The 21,791-nt window shown below is 43.8% G+C and overlaps 1 protein-coding gene across 1 annotated transcript; it reads right to left on the reverse strand.

Annotated features, from left to right (window-relative positions):
• Nucleotides 1-412: 412 nt before the first annotated feature.
• On the reverse strand, nt 413-1,985 carry LOC123493800 (uncharacterized). The gene is made up of 2 exons (XM_045227987.2): nt 1,579-1,985; nt 413-1,494 (listed from the first exon to the last, which is right to left on the reverse strand). The coding sequence occupies exon 1, from the start codon at nt 1,962-1,964 to the stop codon at nt 1,608-1,610; it is 357 nt and encodes a 118-aa protein (XP_045083922.1). The 5' UTR covers nt 1,965-1,985; the 3' UTR covers nt 413-1,494; nt 1,579-1,607.
• Between the last annotated feature and the right edge of the window lie 19,806 nt (nt 1,986-21,791).

Below are 21,791 nucleotides of genomic sequence, written 5' to 3' on the forward strand. Positions count from 1 at the left end.
GGCTCCCACCGGATTGCGAGGTGGTTTTCACATCAGTTGGATAATTACTCCGGAAAAATCATGGCTTAAGGATGTAAAATTGCTTGCAAGTTATGGCACGACATGCGTTTTCTGAACTTACATGTGTGATACTTGGCGCATCAGGCATAGTCCCCTGAAATGATTTAATTTTTCTGTGACATTTAGGCATACTAGCACGAAGTCCCTGCATTGCTCCGGCTAAAATTAAATAAACATATTACCTGCAGTTGATCTTTACATAAAGAAATATCATTCCGTCATTTGTGCTAGATCGAATCATTTATGATATCGTTTGTGCTAGACCAAATCATACCTTTTTTTTAAAGGAGGATAAACCCCCGGCCTCTGCATCTGGACGATGCATGCAGCAATTTTATTAATTATTCACAAAGACCATATACAAAGTAATACATTAGTCAGCCTGAAGCCACCATCTAAGCAACACCTGTTGCTACTCTATTCCCTTGATGAAGGTGTGCCAACTATCCAACAGCCACATATTGACATCTTTGTAGTAGTTAAGGATCAACTGCACAATGAAGTGATCGCATATTGTACAGTTTAGCTGAATTCAGCAAATTGCCATCTTAATGCATAATCCAACTCAAAATGACACGATAAGTAGGTGACGCATATACACAATATAAGAAGTGAAGAATATCTCTGCTGATGATGAACCTTTTTTTACATCACTGATGATGATGATAAATCTTTTGGTTTCAAAGGCGAAGCGGTGGCGGTTAGTTCTGTAGATTCCAGAGATTTGCCTTAAATTGCGTGCGAGCCCCCACATTCAGGGAAGAAAAAAATCACTCCAGTCCAAAGCCGAACGGACCACCACCAAAGATTAACATCCTTATTATTATGTAATGTAAAGAAGATCAACTACACAATGTAGCGAATACAACCAGATTATATAGCTTAAGTGCCTCTTTGATTCGCTTTGTGAAAAAAAAACTGGAATGAAGTGATATGTCATCTTTAGTACTGCATGATCAATATGGGCGTTTGATTATGCACGATTCTTCATATGAGGTTGGAGTGGAACGAAATCTTCCTATGAAAACCAGTACAAATGAATACAAAGGAGAAATTCCTAAGGATTTTAGTCCTACGAATCACCTCATTCCTTAAGAATCCTTTGAATCAAAGAGGCCTTAACTGAATTAATAAATTTACAATCCAACAGAACATGGCATGATGGGCGGGTGACACAAGATAACCAGGTTCACAAACTTATTTGGAATTGACAACCGCAAGCACAAGCACAATCATAGACGGCACTGCCGACATGATCAATTCGTAAGACGATTGACCAACAGTAGGAAAGACTAGCACAAATCATGGCAGAGTACAATACAGTTTGATACAGGCGGCCAGCAGTACATCTGCACATACAGTCCGACGAATCTGCATTCGTCAAGGAAGCAATCATGCAGTAGCCATGCATCGGCTGCACCCATCCTTCGTTTCCTGGCCAAGAAACAGAATCTGGTCTGAGCAAGGTTCTGTGCACCAACATTTACAAGGAACTAGAGGCCAGATGGAGATTCTTACAACCAATCGGGCGCATCGCACGGAAAACGTCAAAAAATGGCGCTGTCCATGGGGAACTCCTCGAAGCTCCAGAGGCTGACACCCTCCATGCCAATGATGCCACTGTCGACGCCGAGGGCATCCTGGATGACGGCGTCACCGGCGAAGAGGCTGTCGATGGATTCGTACGTGTCCGAGCAGGGGAGCTGGAACAGCATGAACGGGTCGAACCCCAGGATGGCATCGCCGCCGCTCCCATCCGACGACTCCTCATCGACCATCAGCTTCTTCGCGCCACTGTCGGCGAAGGAGCTTGCCATGACAGGCGGTAGCGCGGTGAAAGCAGTGGTCAGGTCGACGAAGGCGTCCATGTCGAAACACTCCATCAGCTCAGGCTTGGCCATCATAGCGTCCAGCTCCTTCTGTGGGTGTGTTTTCGCAAGACAAATATTTAAATTATCCGCGTTGGCATTTTAGATGCGGGCGTGCCAGTATACGAGTGTATACGAATTAAAACAAGATAAAATAAAGCACATAAAATTATGTGGAGAAACTTGTAGTCTTTATTACTCAAGATGTACAAATCTCATTTTACATACTCTTGGTGTAGCATCTGACATATAAAAGATAATTGTACAGTTCTCGACTCCTAGGGCCTCAAAAGGACCTCTAGTTAATTACATTCATGGATGTATCTTCATGAAAGACCTCCGATTAAGCTGCCTCAAATGGTCATCATCATTATCAAACTCATGGCTTCTGTCTCCAAGGCACAAAACATGCAAGCACTCGATGAGAAACAAAGACTCTCGCCATGCCAGAAATTCATGAATGTCATGCACCAATCAAACATGGGATGTAGATCAAGTCTCAAAGAAACAAAATGGATAGTTCGGCCCTGTCGGTCACGAACGTGATGTATCCCGCCTTGTCGGTCAGGAAGTGTATATGAGTTCCAGCCCCGTCGGTCACGGAAGAAAGTGTACTGAGCGTGGACTTGAAGATGAACCCTCGTTTGTTTGAGAAACATGATTCTGCAAAATTTCGTCAATGGCGTCTTGTTTATTCCGGTGTAGATGGCCATGTCTTTATTAATATTGGATTATCTCATGATGAGAAATCATCCTTTGTATGTCACGTGATCTCCTTGACTCTGTGCTCTAAATATACATATACTGAACCATGCATGATGTTGGCTTTTGTGCAGCTATATTTCTTTCCCTTGTAACTCCACACCTATATATAGTTTTGTCTATCAACATGAATCCATAGCCTTAACTGATGGATAAACCCAAAATGCTTGAAAATCACTTGGCCATGAAATGTCTGCGGCGACGATTGAAGCGTCAGGTAGAGCCGCGAGACGTTATAACGTTCCTTTTTCTTTTTTCATATCAAACCGTAACACATCCATGGCGACGGTTTGATCGCCATGTAGAGCCACGGGATGCAATGCCTCTTTTTTCCTCATGTCAGACCGTGAAACACCTATGGCGGCGATTAGATCGCCATGTAGAGCCACTAGATGCCACCAAACTCTTTTTGTAGATCGGGCCATGGACATCCGCGGTGACGATTAGATCGCCATGTAGAGCCGCGGGACATCGTTGAATTCTTTTTGTAGATCAAACAATGGAACGTCCGCGGCGACGATTAGATCGCCATGTAGAGCCGCGGAACACCGCTGAATTCTATTTGTAGATCAAACAATGAAACATCCGCGGCGACGATTAGATCGCCATGTAGAGCCGCGAGACACCGCTGAATTCTTTTTGTAGATCAAACAATGAAACGTCCGCGGCGACGATTAGGTCGCCATGTAGATCCGTGAGACGCCACAAAAATCTTTTTGTAAATCGAGCAATGAAAACATTCGCGGCGACGATTAGATCGCCATGTAGAGCCGCGAGACGCCAGAAAAGAATGAACAAAGAGAAGAAAAGAAATAAAGGAAATAAATGATCATATGCAACCTTCATATGATTTACTCACCGTCTGGCTGTGCCATCGACGCCGGCCACGGAGGGAAACGCCAGACAAAGAAATGGAGATGTGTGTATATGGAATGGAGGTGATATGAAGTGTGTGTGTGGTACGGTGAATGGTAGTGAAATGAGCGTGTAAATGGCGTGTGCGTTGCGAGTGAACTGAACCTCCTTCGCAGTCACTGGAGCAGCCTTTTTATAGCATCGTTTCCATCGGCTAGCCATGCGAACAGATAGGAAGATAAGCACGAGAGATTAGCGTCGTCGCCGCTGCCGTTAGTAACAAACAATATCTTATCTCTACTCTCTTCGTGCCGTTGTTGAACCAAAAAAAGCAACAAACTCTGACCGCATGCCTTGGCCAATACTTATCTCTTCGTAGATTATTCAAGCCCAACTGATTGATTTTTTCTATCCCTAGCGACGACGAACCTTGGTTTTGTACCAACATCAATACGTCCAACTAGCAGCAAGGCATGTACAAGATTTACTACTTCAACACACCAAACGTTTGCATGGATAGTCGTTGACCGGTTGGACCGTGCATGCACACACGATTTATTCCATTAGCAAACTGGTTGATCGGTTACTACTAAATCCATATGATCAACAAAGTGCATGCGTTAACATGACTGAGGCTGCAAATTCATAAACATACTATATTTTCCCTTTTTCCCTTGAAGATCACAAAATATATATTTTTATGATAGAAGAGATTTGACTGTTTTCATATCGTCAATCATATATTCATTAACATGATCTGACAAGTGTCTGCTCATACGAAATAGATTAAATATATCTGTGCATCACATGGTAAAAATGGAGCCAAACAAATGCCCCTCGCCAAGTTGAGTTCAAATGCGAAGCAATTTGGACTTAACTTTGGCGAAACAGTATGACCATATCTCATCCGGAAAACTTAATCTCAACTGTCCGAGACAACTGAGACACCTAAACCATCGTACAGACTCAAAGCCTCCTTCTGATCCGCAACAACTCAGCCAACCTGCAGATTCTATACCAACAAACATCATTATCTGACTGCACTATAAACACCCATGCAAATCCTCGGCTCAGCTCTTAAAACTTTTCCCCCAAGTTCTTGGCGTACGCAGCTGCACCTCAATCCACGCAGCAGAACAAGGCTTCCTCCATCTTGACTCTCAGGTAAAGCTGAATGCCCTGCTTTGCATTGCTTTCTCCTTTCCTTTTAATAGATTATGTATGGGTACTAGCATTATTGTCAGCTAGCAATTTTCTGCAAAACGATCTATACTAGATTTCAGCCAAACTACAGTTGAAGGCAGAAAAAAGTAGAGTTGACAATGGCGAACTTCTTGATTGGTTAAAGGCCGCGGTTGCTAACTAGGGAGCTTTGCATAGAGCCATCAAGCTAACACAGATCTTGCGCCAAGTTCAGTCATAGCTGTAATTCGCCTTATTATTTATGAATAAAGGAACACATTCCTCTCTGCTATCGCTGTTATACTTGTACACTTCTTTTTACTACATGCTTTTATATGACTGAATTCCTTTGTGGGACTCCTTATTCTTGAGCATGAAACGGCAAACCCAGGTTAAACTCTTGGCAGCCGAAACATGTCTTTTGAGAAAACGACCAAGAATGGCTATCTTGTGCTGTATGTCCATCCTAAACTTCTGTACTAGTAATTGTGAAGTATCATATGATTGACTTATACAACAAAATTATTGCTTGATTGTCATCATGTAAATAGAAATAATGTTGGGTGAGAACACAGCGAAATTCCCTGCCGTGCTGCAATGTTGATAGTAGCTCATAGCGTAAGACCATACTATAAGCTGACAGTATACATTCAGGTTGAATCAGTAGCAGGTGAGGCCATAGCGAAAATCCATGCTGCGACCACGTCATGAAAATCAAATATCCAATTGAGACCACGATGGTGCCAGCCAAAAGGATGATTGTTTTTAATGACTGTCATGGTATGTATAATCCAGATTCTGGCGAAGTACCGTGCCATTATCGTGAACTCTCTCTGCGACCATGCTACTCCTTTGGTGCCAACCAGAGAATTCCATGCGTAATTATTAAAAATAAAATAATCTTGAGTTGGGGCGAAAGAACCTGCCCTAATTCAAGGGAAATTATCAATTCTACTGCGACTATTACATGCTCATAGTGCCAGCCAGTGGAATCGAATAGTTGCTGGGTTACGGCGAACATCATGCCACTCCCCAAGAATTTTTTTTTTAAAAAAATAGCGAAGAAGGTTTAAAACCAAATAATGCATGATTACCTCAAATCACAATTTAAGATACATACATGTCTTGCACCACTATGCCATAAGACTGAATAATAAAAGAGGTAAAAGGCAGAATGAGAGAAGGGGGAAAAACATAGCGATGGCAAACAGAGTTATACGAACACCTTGTTTTTTTTGTTTGTTTGTTGGTTTGTGGGCTCCACCTTCAATTGTTAGACTATGAGGTGGCCCATGAGTAAAGTTGCAAGGGATATTCATATGCCTTTCATATGCCCAAGTGATCATCTGCCCGGACCTGGTGATCGACGTATAGAAGTGTGGATTCAGACTTCTCATGGCTGTCATTGTTTTGTATAACTCCTATTGCTATTTATCACCCTTCATGAATGTTCTCATCAGATGCAGTTCTCATGAATATGTCTCTTGGACTTTAAACTCCACACCAAAAATTGTTGCTCTGCCTGACCTCACTCAGGCGATCAAATCCACATGCAACTAAAACTCATGTGCCACAGTCTGAACATTGGGAAGGGGAGTCCTTTATTTTATTTTATTTTAGGGCGAACTATGGCCCCTCTTTATTTTATTTAAAATTTTTTTAGACGAAAATAATCCATGATCAGCAATGAGGATGCTGTATGGACACCAAGAGAAAAAAACTTTCTTTTTATTACATTCTCGTGAACTTGCCCTTGGGCTGCTAGGCAAAATACTTCTTGAGGAACTTGCCATTGATAGGCGGCATTGGACGCACACCCTCTTGATCAATGAGTTGATAAGCGCCACCTAAACCTGTTCAATGACATATGGCCCCTCCCATTTGGGCTCAAATTTTCCTTTACCTTTTCCTATGAGCACAATAGGACGCCGAAGAACCAGCACCAGTTCTCCTTTTCTGAAAACTCGCGGCTTAACGAGTTTATTGTAGGCTCGTACCATATTCTTGCGATAAAGCTCAAGATTTTGAAGTACACGTAGGCGCCCCTCTTCTGGTACCGTAACTTGACTTGTTCATCTTCTGTCAGTTCATCACGTATCGCCACACGGAGCGACGGTATTTCAACCTCAAGTGGTAAGACGGCCTCGCTTCCGAAAACGAGAGCATACGGTGTACTCTGTTGTTGGTGTGCAAACAGTAACACGGTATGCCCATAAAGCTTCAAAAAGACGATCATGCCAACTTTTTTATGCTTTGTCACTCTCTTCTTTAATATCTTTCCAAGAGTTTTATTGAATGCTTCAATCAACCCATTGGCTTGTGCATAGTATCTCGTGGTATAATTCCAATGAATTTTGTACTTCTCCATAAACTTGTACATCTTATGTGATTTGAAGGCCTCATGTAATGGTACTGCTTCGGCCCACCTTGAGAAGTAATCTGTGGCTGCCAAAATGAAACGATGACCTTAATCAGATGGAGGATCAAAGGGACAAATTACATCGATGCCCCAAGCATCGAATGGCCAAGAAGGGACGGTTGGGTCTTCCTTTTTCCCTACTCTTCACTACCATATCATCAATGTAACACTCAACAGACCGAAGTATGAGGTCACCAAGCACGTGAGTCATGGCCCTCTGTTAGGTAGAAACAGCATTTTTTAAACCAAATGGCATTACTGTATAATAGAAGTTGCCCCTGGGCGTTCTAAAAGCCGTGTCGATGGCATCATGTTCATCCATCTTAAACTGATTATATCCGGAAAATCCATCCATGAATGAAAGATCACCGTATCCTGTAGTTGAATCAATCACCATCTCCGTCATTGGGATGGGGAAGTCATCCTTAGGGCAAGCACGATTGTAACATAAATTGATTTCAACTAACTCATCAACAGTAAGTTGAATATCTTCTTCGAGTTGCTGGGGAGCAGGAGCGGCATCGAGAACCTCTCCATGAGCCACCGGCATGGCCTCATGCATCGTGGAGAGGAGATATTGTTTATTTCTCAAACCTTCACAAGTATTTGCCGCGGCTTCAAAGGAACGTGGTTGATGCGGACATGAATATATTGGCATAAGCTCGTCGTCATCTGAAGATGCTTCATCCAAACCAAGATAATCTTCATTTCTAACCGAAGAGGTCATGCAACTATTAACTCGTTGTACCATACATAGATCTTCATCGTCATCTGAGGAAACGGCCTCATTATAACCAAGACCATACTTTGGTTGCACTCTACTTCTCTTCCTAATTAAATTCTCCGCTTGTTCCCACCATTCTTCACAAACAACTGGTGGTGGTGGTAACCTGCTGTTTGGCTGTACCAAAATTCCTGCCTTTTTTAATAATGGAATCATCCTGTACTCAACTCTCGTAGTCATGAGTGCTTCTTCAATGGCAAGAAACTGATCAGACTGCTTATATATTTCATCACATGGTTGCTTTTCTGGGACCTTATAAAAAATAGTAGGCAAGGTGTTCTCACTTTCTTTTTGAATAGACAAAACATCCAATGGCATGGTAACTGAAATATATAGTGAGGGGGGTTGCATAAGCAAATTTGGGACTTCTAGAGTCGTGTCTGAAGGTTCCACACCTGATTTCTGAGGACAACAGGCATGGCGGTTGTTGGAGAATGTGCCTTTAATAAAATAGGAGCGGTGGCTGATAAAGCGCGTCCTCTTGTGACCCCTACCTCCATTAATGAGCTAGTGGATGAAGCAACGTCTACTGTTAACAAAATTGGTGTAGTCGCAGACAAACCCCGTCTCGTAGGCCTAGATGATGAACCTTCTGCTCTTATATTCGCATTACCACATTTCTGATCTCGTGACTTCCTCATCAAAGCTATCTCTCTTGAGTGGACTGAGCAAGGTGTGATTAAAAATTTCATTTCCGTGGGGGATGGTGTAGCATCCGGCGTGACTAACACATCAGCATTGGGTGTTGTTCGTCCCTGTTGTTTCGCCGGCTCAATACTTGGGAAATAATATTTAGCATCAGCATGGTGAACCTCTTGAATTGTATAAGGAGCAGTATTCCCAGCGATACATTGTTGTTCTCCATTGCCATCCATGAATTTTAGGCATTGATGAAGTGTTGAAGGGACTACACGATATGTATGTATCCATGGTCGTCCCAAAAGTGCAGAGTATGAAGCATTGGCCTCTATAACGAAGAACTTAACCTTGAAACTGTAAGATGCCATCTGTAACTTAAGAGTGATAACACCTAAGGCAGGCTTAGCATGATTATCATACCCACAAATTACTACCTCAGTAGGTCTCAGATCATCCATGATGTACCCTGCTCGAGTTAAGCTTCGTACAGGTAGGATGTTCACAGCAGAGCCGGGATCGATCAATATTCTTCGAAGATGCGCAGCTCCAATATTTCCCTCAATATAGAGGGGGCGATTGTGATCACCATGCTCCATTATTTCGTCCTCATTAGAAAAAGTTATCTGATTATCATAGAGCAGATTGTCAAAGAGTCTGTGCTTGGCCATTGCCGTTTGATAATGTTCAGGCTTTTGCAAAGCTTTAATAAGAGCCTCTCTAAGTTCCGGTAGAAGAACTAATGCATCATAAATACTTAGTAGTGCTGGAATCCGCTTCAAATGAGCAATGATATTATATTCAACATCATGCTCTTTTGCCTCCTCGTCCCTCGACTTCTCTTGTTGATTGTTCGAGACAGTTGCCTGCCTATTTGTGGATGGTTTATCTTTCTCTGCTCGGTACTGCTTACTTCTCATGGGCTCCGGTAGTACTTTTCCTGCCCGCAAGTTCATATGTACCTCCATTTCTTGTTTCCCCGGTGTCGTATCAGTTTGCAACACCTCATGTTCTTCCTTTGTGAACACTACTTCAGTCTCAGAGTCATCTGTAATTTCACTAGAGGCAACCATGTTGCATGTAGCATTTTCAGTACTTCATTGCGGTCCATCCGGCAAATCATTTTCTACATCATGGTGTGACTGGTCCCAGTTTTGGGGGAAAAACTGGGCTAAAGTGGGATGTACACGCCTTGCTCGAGGAAAAGATTCATCCCCCTCAGACCTGGGAATAAACCGTGGCGGCATACGGCGACGACTCGGGTTGGGCCTCCCTCTATTTGCTGACGTATATTGTAAGATGGGCGGAGAGCTCATGGTTCCCGGATGCACCTTTGTTTGATTACGTCTATGATGACCTCTACTCCAACTGTGTGAGCTATCTTCTGAAACTATAGGTGTAAGCCGAAGTCCCTGAAACTGATGTTGAACTTCGGAAAATGGCATCCAATATGCCTCTTCTGAACCATGTTTCTGTAGTACCTCTGCTTTGCTAGTGGACACCGTGTTTACTTGATGATAATCAGGATTTACGGCTTGCGGATCAAGATTCAATTTCTTCTCGTCGATTGCCCTTTGCAACCATTCTTTAAAAGCGACACAATCTTCTACTACATGACCGACATATCTATGATACGGGCAATATAATGGATTGTCTGTCATTCCCGCCTGGTCGGGTCGCCGCGGTTCAGGCAAGTTCAAAGCCCCTTGTTGCACCCTAAACCCAATTTACCCATCAGCAGCTCCGCGGGGTTAAAAAGACGCCCATCCTCGTCCCCTAATATACCCATCAGCAGCTCCGCGGGGTTAAAAAGACGCCCATCCTCGTCCCCTAATAGGGTAAAAACATGCGGGGACTCGGGTTTCGGGGCCCCATTGCCATCTTGAATCTAGGTAAGTACGTAACGATTGTAGCCATGAACCTTGTATACTCGATGAAACCATGAGAGTTGCCCTACCCGGGGAGAAGGCAGGTTTGGATGCAAAAACGACATGGTCGTCGCCGTCGTCCTCCACCGGTCATAGTCGTCATCAAAGTCCTCGAAGGCGGCCTTGAAGTCGTCGACATCGGGGATGCTGCTGTGGTGCCTCTTGCTCATGTCGCCCTTCTTGGGCGAGACCCAGCCCGCGGCCACCTGCTTCGGGGCACGGCCCGCCGACGGCGGGATCAGCTTCACTAGGATGGCGCCACCGCACATTGTTCTCTCTTTGCTTTTTCCGTTGGGTTGTTGTTGTGTTGTGTTGGTGGTCAGGTCACCTACTTATAACACGAGCTAGCTGACGATCGCGTCGTGTGGTTGGCACGGAACCGGTACATCAGACGACGTCCTTGACAGCTTACGTGGCGTCACATGATGTGGAAGGAACACAGTGGCATGTCACATCTACGTGGCAACTATCAAGGAACCACAAGGCATGCTCTTTTTCTTGCCGGATTCTATACACAATGCCAGCCTCGAGAATCTAATTATTTCTCTCTCTAAAGAAAGCAATGTTATCGTGGCTGCAACCTGCAAATGAAAATCCCTCAGGCTCTAGCATCTCCTGGTACAGAAAATACCCCTCGGAACCTGGGTGTAGATGAACCTGGTATGGAAGAAATAATTTAGCAAATGAGGGAAAAAATCAAATTGTTCTGAAACATTTTCGGAACAAACTTGACCTACCAATGTACTCATATAAAAATTACCATGAATGAAGAACTCCCATTGATTTCAAGGAAAACAAAAATAGTTTTTGTAGGACAAAAGAAGTGAATAGTAACTCTTTATGGTAGTACTGATTTTGGTTTTTGTTGCCAACAATACCATGAAAGTAATTCCTATGCAGAAAATAGTACACGAGTGTAACACTTGATCATGTTTGTTTCTAAACATTTCTTTAAAGAATTTTGACCTTTTTTACAATTATTGATTTTTTTATTTGGGTTCATCTACACCTAGAGTTCCAAACGTCCACCTCCCTCATAGTACCATGTACTCACTCCACGCAATTGGGGGCATGAATTGCTTAACTTTTTCAGATTCATGAACTTGCTGGCCACTTGGCTTGGATGTACTAGTGAGGCCATCTCCAACGCGGTCCCTCAAAGTGTCGGTAAAAGTCAAGACTACAACATCCACCCAATATTGTCCCCTAAACATCCGCGGACCAGTTCACATGTCAAATTTTCTCCAAACTGGAAGCAAACTTGCGGGAGCTTTGTGGGAGTCTGTGCACTAGGCGGAGATCCGGCTTGGCCCACCATCAGTTTGACCGTATGTCCTCACAACCCATGTGTTTTGTCCTATCTAGGTCCTCTAGCACACCCCTATTGTTCGGATTTGATGTCTATTTGAGGGACAGGTTGGCTAGTCGGCTCCTCTATCATATCTGCGGACGCATCCGAACACACACTAGTAGAAAAAGGCCCATTAATTTGTCTCGATTCTAGAGGCCCATTTGTCCCGGTTCCGGAACCAGGACTAAAGGGTCGGGACTAAAGCCCAATACCTTTAGTCCCGGTTTGCCTACGAACTGGGACAGATGGGGCTCCATGTGGCCGCTGCGGCTTGCCCAGGCAGGAGGGCCTTTTGTCCCGGTTGGTAGTACCAAACGGGACCAAAAACATCCACGCGTCAGCAGTTCAAGCGTTGGGGTTTTTGTTTCTTTTAAAGCGCGGGGGGGGGGGGGGGTTGGGGGTTTTGTAGGGTTAATTTAGGGGTTTCATATATTGTGTTAGCTAGCTAATAGAGAGAAGTGTCCTCTCTTATCTTCGTGCTTGGTCGACGCTACGTACTATACGTATAGAGAGGACTCGACATGCTAGCTAGTAAGAAAATGAAGGAACCCATTAAGTACAGAAGATCGTCATGAACATATACACAGAGAAGTGATCGACATCTTCTTCTCCGAGAGATTGGTCGAACAACAAGTTTTCGTATATCTATCCGACGCTACTGGCTACATATATACAATATAAGATCTCTTACAATCCCCTAACATCTGAACTCAAGTTCCACATGGTATTCTCCGGCTTTATTGATGATGTGGTCAAGAAAGAATCCCGTCAATTCTCTTGAATTGCTCGTATGCGATCTAGTGGTAGGAGTTCATCCCGCATCTGAAACATCTAATTTGAAGAAGGGGGTCAATACATATATATGAATGAAACTCAACACAAATGATGGTAATAAAATAAAATTGTGAATATTATTGCTTACGCACTTCATATTGTTTTTTAGAGTAGCCCCGCTCACAGGTTATGTTGCGGATGAACTCGCAAACGTAGTATCCATAGTAATTATTCTCGGGTTCCTGCCACAACCACTTTACAAGAAATAGAGGTCAATCAAACTGATAAGCAATGGTATTGATGAAACTAGTTAGAATCAATGGGAGATGCGCGGAACTAGCTAGTAGTACTTACTTTCAGGTGTGTAAATTGCAGTTCCCCCGACAGTCCAGGAGCTTCTGCGGTGAACTCTTACCAAACCCTGCCAGACAAAGAAAACAATTACTTAATATCAGGAAATGAACAAAGTTGCCGATATGGTGCGATAATGATCGATTGAACTTACTTCTCGAGCATTTTAGTCATGGCCGCATACTCCTCGGGATCTTTTCGTCTCGAGTCTATGACGGTTACTAGTCCCTGCTCAAGCCTAATCTCTAGCAGAATAAAGTGGAAGTTGCGCACGCATGCATAACTCATCAATTACATTACTATAACCTCGAGTAATAAGGGAAACCGAATATGCACAAGACAGTAACACTCACTTGAAGTTGTAAGGAAAGAGTATTATATCTTTGTTTTGATTTTGAAGCAATGATCGTAGCAAGTTGGCCTCGGTTTGTTTGTCATCATATTTAACCGTCCATTCATCTATGAGATTTGTGTTAATGAACACAATATCATAGATTTGTCTTTTCTTGCATTCGACGATCTTCAATCTGCATAATATACTGAGGATAATTATATATACATGCAATGAAAGAGCTGAGCTATATATAGAGACTGAATTACATAAGTAGTACTTACAGACAGTAGCAAGTGACGATTGTTTTATCGAGGGCCTTTTGATTGAAAAACCGGAAGAACTCCTCAAATGGAACAGACAACAGATCAATTCCAGCGCGGTCGTGCTCCTCTTTAACTCTCAGCGTCAAAGTATCCTTTCCAGACTCGCTGTAGGTGTCCATGTACCACTCATGGAATCTTCGCATCATCGTTGTTAGAGGAGGGTGACCAGGTTTGAAGAGAGGCTTCCCGTGCCGGTATTTGAATTCATCCACCTCCATTGTATTAAAATGTGCATCGTCGGGCAGGTAATCTCCAGGATTGGTACCGGGCACCATCCCCGAATGATTAGCGACGATATCGCTAGACACCTTGAGCGGGGGGCACGATTGGTTCGCTTGTTTGCCGAGCTGGGGAATTTTTCCCCACTTCTTCGTTCTGCTAACCTTCGATCACTGCAAGTACTTTCCGACCGGGACGCTTCCTTACATGACCTTTCAATAATGCGATCATAGTTGGTTTGCGGCGGTGAAGGTGATGGTCGCTTCAGGGCATTGACAGTGCGCTGAACTTTCACGGGATCTATCTTCTCCTCCGGAGGTGGATGTTTCATAGCTCTTCGCGTTTCAAAGAAGTCCTTCACATAGACTTCACAGATCTCCGCGTTTTCCTCCACGGTCCTCTCGTATGGTAACTTCTCTAGAGGCTTGAGAGATGGACCGAATCTGTATTGCCTCCCGCCTCTGGCTGTACTGCTAGACGCCGGAGCAGCCGGAGCAGCGGCAGGTGTTTTCCTTCGTTGCTTATGAGGCGGAGAAGGATGTGGAGTTCTACGATGCACCGGAGCAGTCAGAGCGGCGGCGGCTGTCTTTCGCTATTGCTGACGAGGCAGAGAAGGAGGAGGGCTGCTCGGACGCGCCGGCGCAGGCGGAGAAGGAGGTGGAGTGCCGCCACGCGCCGGAGCAGCCGGAGAAGGAGGCGGAGTGCCCTGATCACTCACCGGAGGAGGAGGTGGAGTGCCCTGACTCGCCAGAGGAGGAGGAGGAGGCGGAGGCATCCAGTTCGGAAGGTTGATGAGCTCCTTCCGCCATAGACATGGAGTCTTCAAAGCAAGACCCAGCTGAGTCTCCCCTTCACCGGTAGGGTGGTCAAGCTCGAGCTCCTCAAATCCCTCGGTTATTTCATCCACCATCACACAACAGCATAGCCTTGTGGAATCGGAAGGTAGTGAAAAGTTGCATCGGGTTCAGGAGGTGCAACAAAGCCGACAGCCGCCTTGACTTTGAGGTGCTGCCATTGCGTCATAAGGTGGCAATCTTGAGCCTCCGTGATAGCATCCATGGGGTAGCTAGGAGCCGTGAAGTCGGGCTGCTGAAGGAGTTTGGTGGAAGCCACGTTGCTTCTCCACTGAGATGGCGGGGTAGCTTCTGGGGTAGCTCCGGTAGGTCGCTGGCTGTGAACTGCTTATTCCTCTAGCGCTCGTACCCTTGCATTCAGCTTCTGCAGTTCGGTCTGCTCCACTTTCCTCCTCTTCTCCCGAGTTTTGTAACCGCCTGCGCCGGGAAACCCAACAATCCACGCAACGGAGCCTGCCATGCCTCGTGTTCGTCCTGGGTGCTCAGGATTGCAGAGGGCCTCTGTGAGCTCGTCATTCTCTCTGTCAGGAACGAACGTCCCTTGTTGCACTGCGGCGATATACTTCGGAAGCTTCTTGACCGGTATTTCAAGTTGCTTGTCCGTCCAGACGCACTTCCCTGTTTCAGGGTCCAAGGTTCCCCCAACCCCGAAGAACCAAGTCCTTGAACGGTTTGGCCAGTTCAATGTCTCTGGTTCGACCCCTTTATCAAGCAGGTCCTTCTCAGTCTGGTCCCACAACGGCCGGGCTTTGAGGTAGTCACCTGACCCCGTGCGATGGTGATGCTCCTTCTTTGCAGCATTTATCTTGTTTGTCGCTGACATCTTCTTACTCTTCTTCAATGTCTTGTGGGCCACAAATGCGGGCCAGTGGTCTCTTATTCTCAAATTGGCCGGTGAATTCTGGAGTCTTCCCTTTGTCGACAAACCTTGATTTCAACTCATTCTTCCACCTCCTGAATAGATCTGCCATCTTCTTAAGAGCATGAGCCTTGATCAATGGCTCTATAACTGGCTTGTCCGGATCCTCCTCTGGCGGTAGAGTAAAATTTGCCTTCAGCGCGGTCCAAAGATCATCTTTCTGTCTATCGTTGAAATAAGACACTTGAGGGTCTTCGCTCTTAGGCTTATTCCATTGGTGGATGCTGATCGGGATCATGTCCCTAACAAGAACCCCGCACTGAGCAGAAAATGCTTCCTTGGTCCGGCAGGGTTCAATTGGTTGGCCATCGCCCTTGATTGTTATGATCATGAACCTTTCATCCTAGCGCAACCTTTTCTTCGGGCCTCGTCTCGTTACCGAAGTTTGGCTCGATCTGGAGGGCTAGAAAAGAAGAAAGAAGAGAGTTAATATGTGTACATACCAAAACAATTAATGCATAAATTAGCTAGTCAGCACGGGCTTAATTAATATATATACCTGGCCGAACTCTGTTCGGTCACCGGTGTCGTCATCACGGTCTCCTTCTTCCACCAGCATTCGGTCACCGGAGCCATCATGATCATGTCCTTCCTCCTCCATTGTTCGATCACCGGAGCCTGCTTCACCCTCTCCTTCCAGACCATCGGTGTCATTGAGATACGGCAAGACATCACCTCCGCCGTCGATTATGTCCCACAACAACTGTTCTGCTTCCAAGTCTCGGTGCTCCATAGTTTCTGCAAATATTACAACATGGCAATTAATATACAAACATGATAGATGGATATATTAGTGGCAACATAGACCTAGCTAGCTAATCACAACAAGGAATCATATTAGTGGCCTCGACGCTTCTAGGGTTTGGGGTGGCCTCGACAACACTTGTAGGGTTTGGGGTGGCCTTGACGACAACGCTCTTTTAACTTGGTAAATTTGGGTGGCCTCGGCAATGCTTCTAGGGTTTAGGGTGGCCTCGACGACAACGCTCTTTTAACTTGGTAAATTTGGGTGGCCTCGGCAACGCTTCTAGGGTTTGGGGTGGCCTCGACGACAACTCTCTTTTAACTTGGAAAATTTGGGTGGCCTCGTCAACGCTTCTAGGGTTTGGGCCGGACCGCCTCTCTCATGAATGTCCGACGTCCAGACCGACCAGGGATTTAACAAAATAGTGCCATTCTAGATGTGCAGAAAATGGTCCATATTTTTCCTGATCTCATCTACCCTTCTATAAGTCACGTTGTCTAGTGTCAATGAATTCAAGAAAACCATGACTTCATCATTAGCCGGAAATGACAGGCGAATAATGGTACAAAGCTCTTCAAAGTTGTTTTGGAACGGAGTTCCCAATAGAATAATTCACTTTTTGGTACAAAGTTCAGCAAGAGCCTTCCGAATATCGCTATTAGGAAGGCCTTTGCTGAAATTCGTACCAAAAGGCGAATTATTCTATCAGGAACTCTGTTCCAAAACAACTTTGAAGAGCTTCGTAGCATCATACGCCTGTTAATTCTCGCAAATGATGAAGCCATGGATTTCTTCAATACTTTGACAGACAACGTGACATATAGTAGAATATATATATATATATATATATATATATATATATATATATATATATATATATATATATATGAGATCAGAAAAAAAATTGGATCAACTTGTGCACATCCATAATGGGGGCATTCTTGATAAATCTGGACCCTCGACCCCTGGACGGCCCTCGACCCCTTGGCGACCCTCGACCCTCTACCCTAGTTCACGACCCTCGACCGCTCAGCGATCCACGACCCTCTACCCTAGTTCCCAACCCTCGACCCCCTCATGTCATGTTCGACGTCCCCCCTCATGTCATGTCCGACGTCCGGACCGACAAGGGATTTAACAAAATGACGCCATTCTGGATGTGCAGAAAATGGTCCCTATTTTTCCTGATCTCATCTACCCTTCTATATGTCACGTTTGTCTAGTGTCAAAGGATTCAACAAAACCATGGCTTCATCATTAGGCGAAAGTAACAGGCGCATGATGGTACGAAGCTCTCCAAAGTTATTTTGGAACGGAGTCCCAGATAGGATAATTCGCTTTTTGGTACAAAGTTCAGCAAGAACCTTCCGAATATCGCTATTTGAAAGGCCTTTGCTTCGTACCAAAAGGCGAATTATACTATCCGGGACTCCGTTCCAAAATAACTTTGGAGAACCTCGTACCATCATGCCCCGGTTACTTCCGGCTAATGATGAAGCCATGGATTTCTTAAATACTTTGACACAAGGCAACCTCTCGACCCCTCGGTGATCCTCGACCCTCGACCCCTCGACGACCCTCGAACCCTCGGCGACTCTCGACCCCACGGCGTTCCTCGACCCTTGACCCCTCGACGACCCTCGACCCCTTGGTGACCCTCGACCCTCTACCCTAGTTCCCGACCCTCGAACGCTTGGCGATCCTCGACACCCTCGTTCCCGATAAAAATTAAGAAGAGGAAGAAGAAGAAAAAAAAAGAGGGGAAGAAGAAGGAATAGAGGAGAAGAAGATAAATCTATTTTTTCTTCTTCTCCTTTTTTTCCTTCTTCTTCCTCTTATTTTTTCTCCTCTTCTTCCTCTCCGCTTCTACTCTTCTTCTTCTCCTTCTTTCTCTTCTTATTTTTTTCTCCTCTTCTTCTCTTTTCTCTCCCCTTTTTCCTCTCCTTATTTTTCTTCCCTTCTTCCTTCTTCCTTCTTCCTCTTTTCCATACAAATAAATTTTTGAAAAAATACATACATACATACAAAAAATACATACATGCATACATACATATAAAAAGAAAGCATATATAACAAAAAAGCATATATAAAAAAAAGCAACGCGGCGGCGGCGGCGGGGCAGGGCAGGGGCGCGGTGCTCACAGAGGAGGCGTCGGGGCGGCGTCGGCGTTGGGGCGGGCAGGTCGACGACGACACGGTGGAGCAGCCTGACGGCGTCGGCGACGAGGAGCGGCGCGGGGGTGTCGGGCGGAGAAGAAGTTATCTGCAGAAACTGCTAAGTCTTTGCTATATATACACAAAGCATTGGTCCCGGTTCGTAGCACCAACCGGGACCAATGCCCCCCTTTAGTCCCGGTTGGTGCCACCAACCGGGACCAAAGGTCTCTTTTCAGCAGCCCAAAGGGCGGGAAACAGAGACCTTTGGTCCCGGTTGGTGGCACCAACCGGGACTAAAGGGGGGCATTGGTCCCAGTTGGTGCTACGAACCGGGACCAAAGGTGACCATTGGTCCCGGTTCGTGCCACCAACCGGGACCAATGGGTCTTGCATAGCGGCGTGGTGGTGGGAGTTTAGTGCCACCTCGCTAGCTGAGAGAGAGCCGCACCTGTTTATCAGGTGCGGTGCGCCTGAGCTGTCGAGCTCCTCTCTAAAGCAGGCTCACGGGCCTAACCTCTCTATGCATGCCTGTGGGCCTACTGGGCCTTCTGCGGGCCTGAATCCTAGCCCCCTGTATGGTTGGGTTTCTACTCGTATTCAGGCCATGGTGCCCTAGTAGGCGGCATTTTTTTAATTTTTTTTCCAGTTTTTTGCTTTATTTTTTGCATTATTTATTTTCTTTTCTTTTTTGCTTTATTTTTTAATTCCTTTTACTTTTAGGTTAGAAAAATTATATACTTTTTGTTAGTGCCATTAGTTCTCAAATTTGAATAGTTTAAATTTGAATTCTTTGAAATTTGTGTGAATCACTAGTTTCTGATTAACTCTACTATAAAAATAGATTTTGGAGTGATTCTTTTTCCTGCTATTTAATATTACTGTGTTTTATCATTATATTCAAAAATAGTTTTTTTTATTTTAGTTTCTAACCAAACAAATTTTATGATAATTATTTTTGCTATTAAAGTTTCTAACAAAAAAGTTCTTTATGAAAATTCTTTTTGCTTTTAGTGTTTTGAACAGAAAATACTTTGATAATTTTAGTTGCATAAATTTTTATAATTTTAGTTGCAATAATACTAGAGGTTTATAAAAGCTTTTTAGTTGATTCCTTTTGCTATTAGAGTTTCATTAAAATTTTCCAGTTCATTCTTTTTTCTATTAGAGTTTCATTAAAGTTTTCTAGTTCATTCTTTTAGTTTATTATTTTTGCTATTAGAGTTTCATAAAAGTTTTCTAGTTCATTCTTTTTTATATTAGTTCATTCTTTGAGCTAAATGACCCTGAAATTGAAAAGCACTTCAGATGAACTCTGAAGAGGTTGAAAATTGGCAGGGTATCATCATTTCATCCACATAGCATGTGCTAAAAAGTTAAGAGGGTTACGGCAAAAACTGGATGCACTTCGTGTACAAAATGGACAATCTCTTTCGAAGTGTCAGGGTTTCGGACAAAAACTCATCTGTTACAAAGGGATTTCATTTTTTGAACTTATTTGAACTCCAGAATTTTTGTGTGTTCAAAATGAACCATTGAAAGCCACATCATCAATGTTCAACCCTTTCTGACTTCATCTGTTATTTTCATGCATTTACTGATTTTTTTGAGCTAAATGACCCTGAAATTAAAAAGCACTTCAAATGAACTCCGGAGGGTTGAAAATTGGCATGATATCATCATTTCATCCACATAGCATGTGCTAAAAAGTTGAGAAGGTTACGGCAAAAAGTGGATGCACTTCGTGTACAAAATGGACAATCTCTTTGGAAGTATGAGTGCTTCGGACGAAAATTCATCTGTTACAAAGGAATTTCATTTTTTTGAACTTATTTGAACTCCACAATTTTTGTTTGTTCAAAATGAACCATTGAAAGCCACATCATCAATTTTTAACCCTTTCTGACTTCATCTGTTATTTTTCATGCATTTACTGATTTTTTGAGCTAAATGACCCTGAAATTGAAAAGCACTTCAAATGAATCTCTGAAGAGGTTGAAAATTGGCACAATATCATCATTTCACCTAGATAGCATGTGCTAAAAAGTTGAGAGGGTTACGGCAAAAACTGGATGCACTTCGTGTACAAAATGGACAATCTCTTTCGAAGTATCAGGGCTTCGGAAGAAAACTCATCTGTTACAAAGGGATTTCATTTTTTTAACTTATTTGAACTCCAGACTTTTTGTGTGTTCAAAATGAACCATTGAAAGCCACATCATCAATTTTCAACCCTTTCTGACTTCATCTGTTATTTTTCATGCATTTACTGATTTTTTTTAGCTAAATGACCCTGAAATTGAAAAGCACTTCAAATGAATCTCTGAAGAGGTTGAAAATTGGCACGATATCATCATTTCACCTAGATAGCATGTGCTAAAAAGTTGAGAGGGTTACGGCAAAAACTGGTTGCACTTCGTGTACAAAATGGACAATCTCTTTCGAAGTATCAGGGCTTCGGAAGAAAACTCATCTGTTACAAAGGGATTTCATTTTTTGAACTTATTTGAACTCCAGACTTTTTGTGTGTTCAAAATTATCCATTGAAAGCCACATCATCAATTTTCAACCCTTTCTGACTTCATCTGTTATTTTTCATGCATTTACTGATTTTTTGAGCTAAATGACCCTGAAATTGAAAAGCACTTCAAATGAACTCTGAAGAGGTTAAAAATTGGCATGGTATCATCATTCCACCCACATAGCATGTGCTAAAAAGTTGAGAGTGTTACGGTAAAAATTGGATGCACTTCGTGTACAAAACGGACAATCTCTTTCGAAGTATCAGGGTTTCATACGAAAAATCGTCTGTTACAAAAGGCATTTCATTTCTTCACATGTAATTGCAGTGATATTCTAGATCAAAGGCATCATCATAATAGTTGTGGAGAGAAAGTCTTCACTTTTTCTTCGCTTGTGTCCTTTGCTTATTGCACCGTAACCATGGATATTCTTCATCGCTTAACAGGGTGCTTGGGTCAACCTTGACTTTGAAGGGAGGAATTTCATGAAACTTTTCATAATCTTCAGACATGTCTGTCTTGCCCTCCAATCCCACGATGTCTCTTTTTCCTGAAAGAACTATGTGGCACTTTGGCTCATCGTATGATGTATTCGCTTCCTTATCTTTTCTTTTTCTCGGCCTGGTAGACATGCCGTTCACATAGAAAACCTGCGCCACATCATTGGCTAGGACGAATGGTTCGTCTGTGTACCCAAGATTGTTCACATCCACTGTTGTCATTCCGTACTGTGGGTCTACCTGTACCCCGC

The sequence above is a fragment of the Aegilops tauschii genome, chromosome 4 (assembly GCF_002575655.3).
Source record: "Aegilops tauschii subsp. strangulata cultivar AL8/78 chromosome 4, Aet v6.0, whole genome shotgun sequence".
NCBI lineage: Eukaryota > Viridiplantae > Streptophyta > Magnoliopsida > Poales > Poaceae > Aegilops > Aegilops tauschii.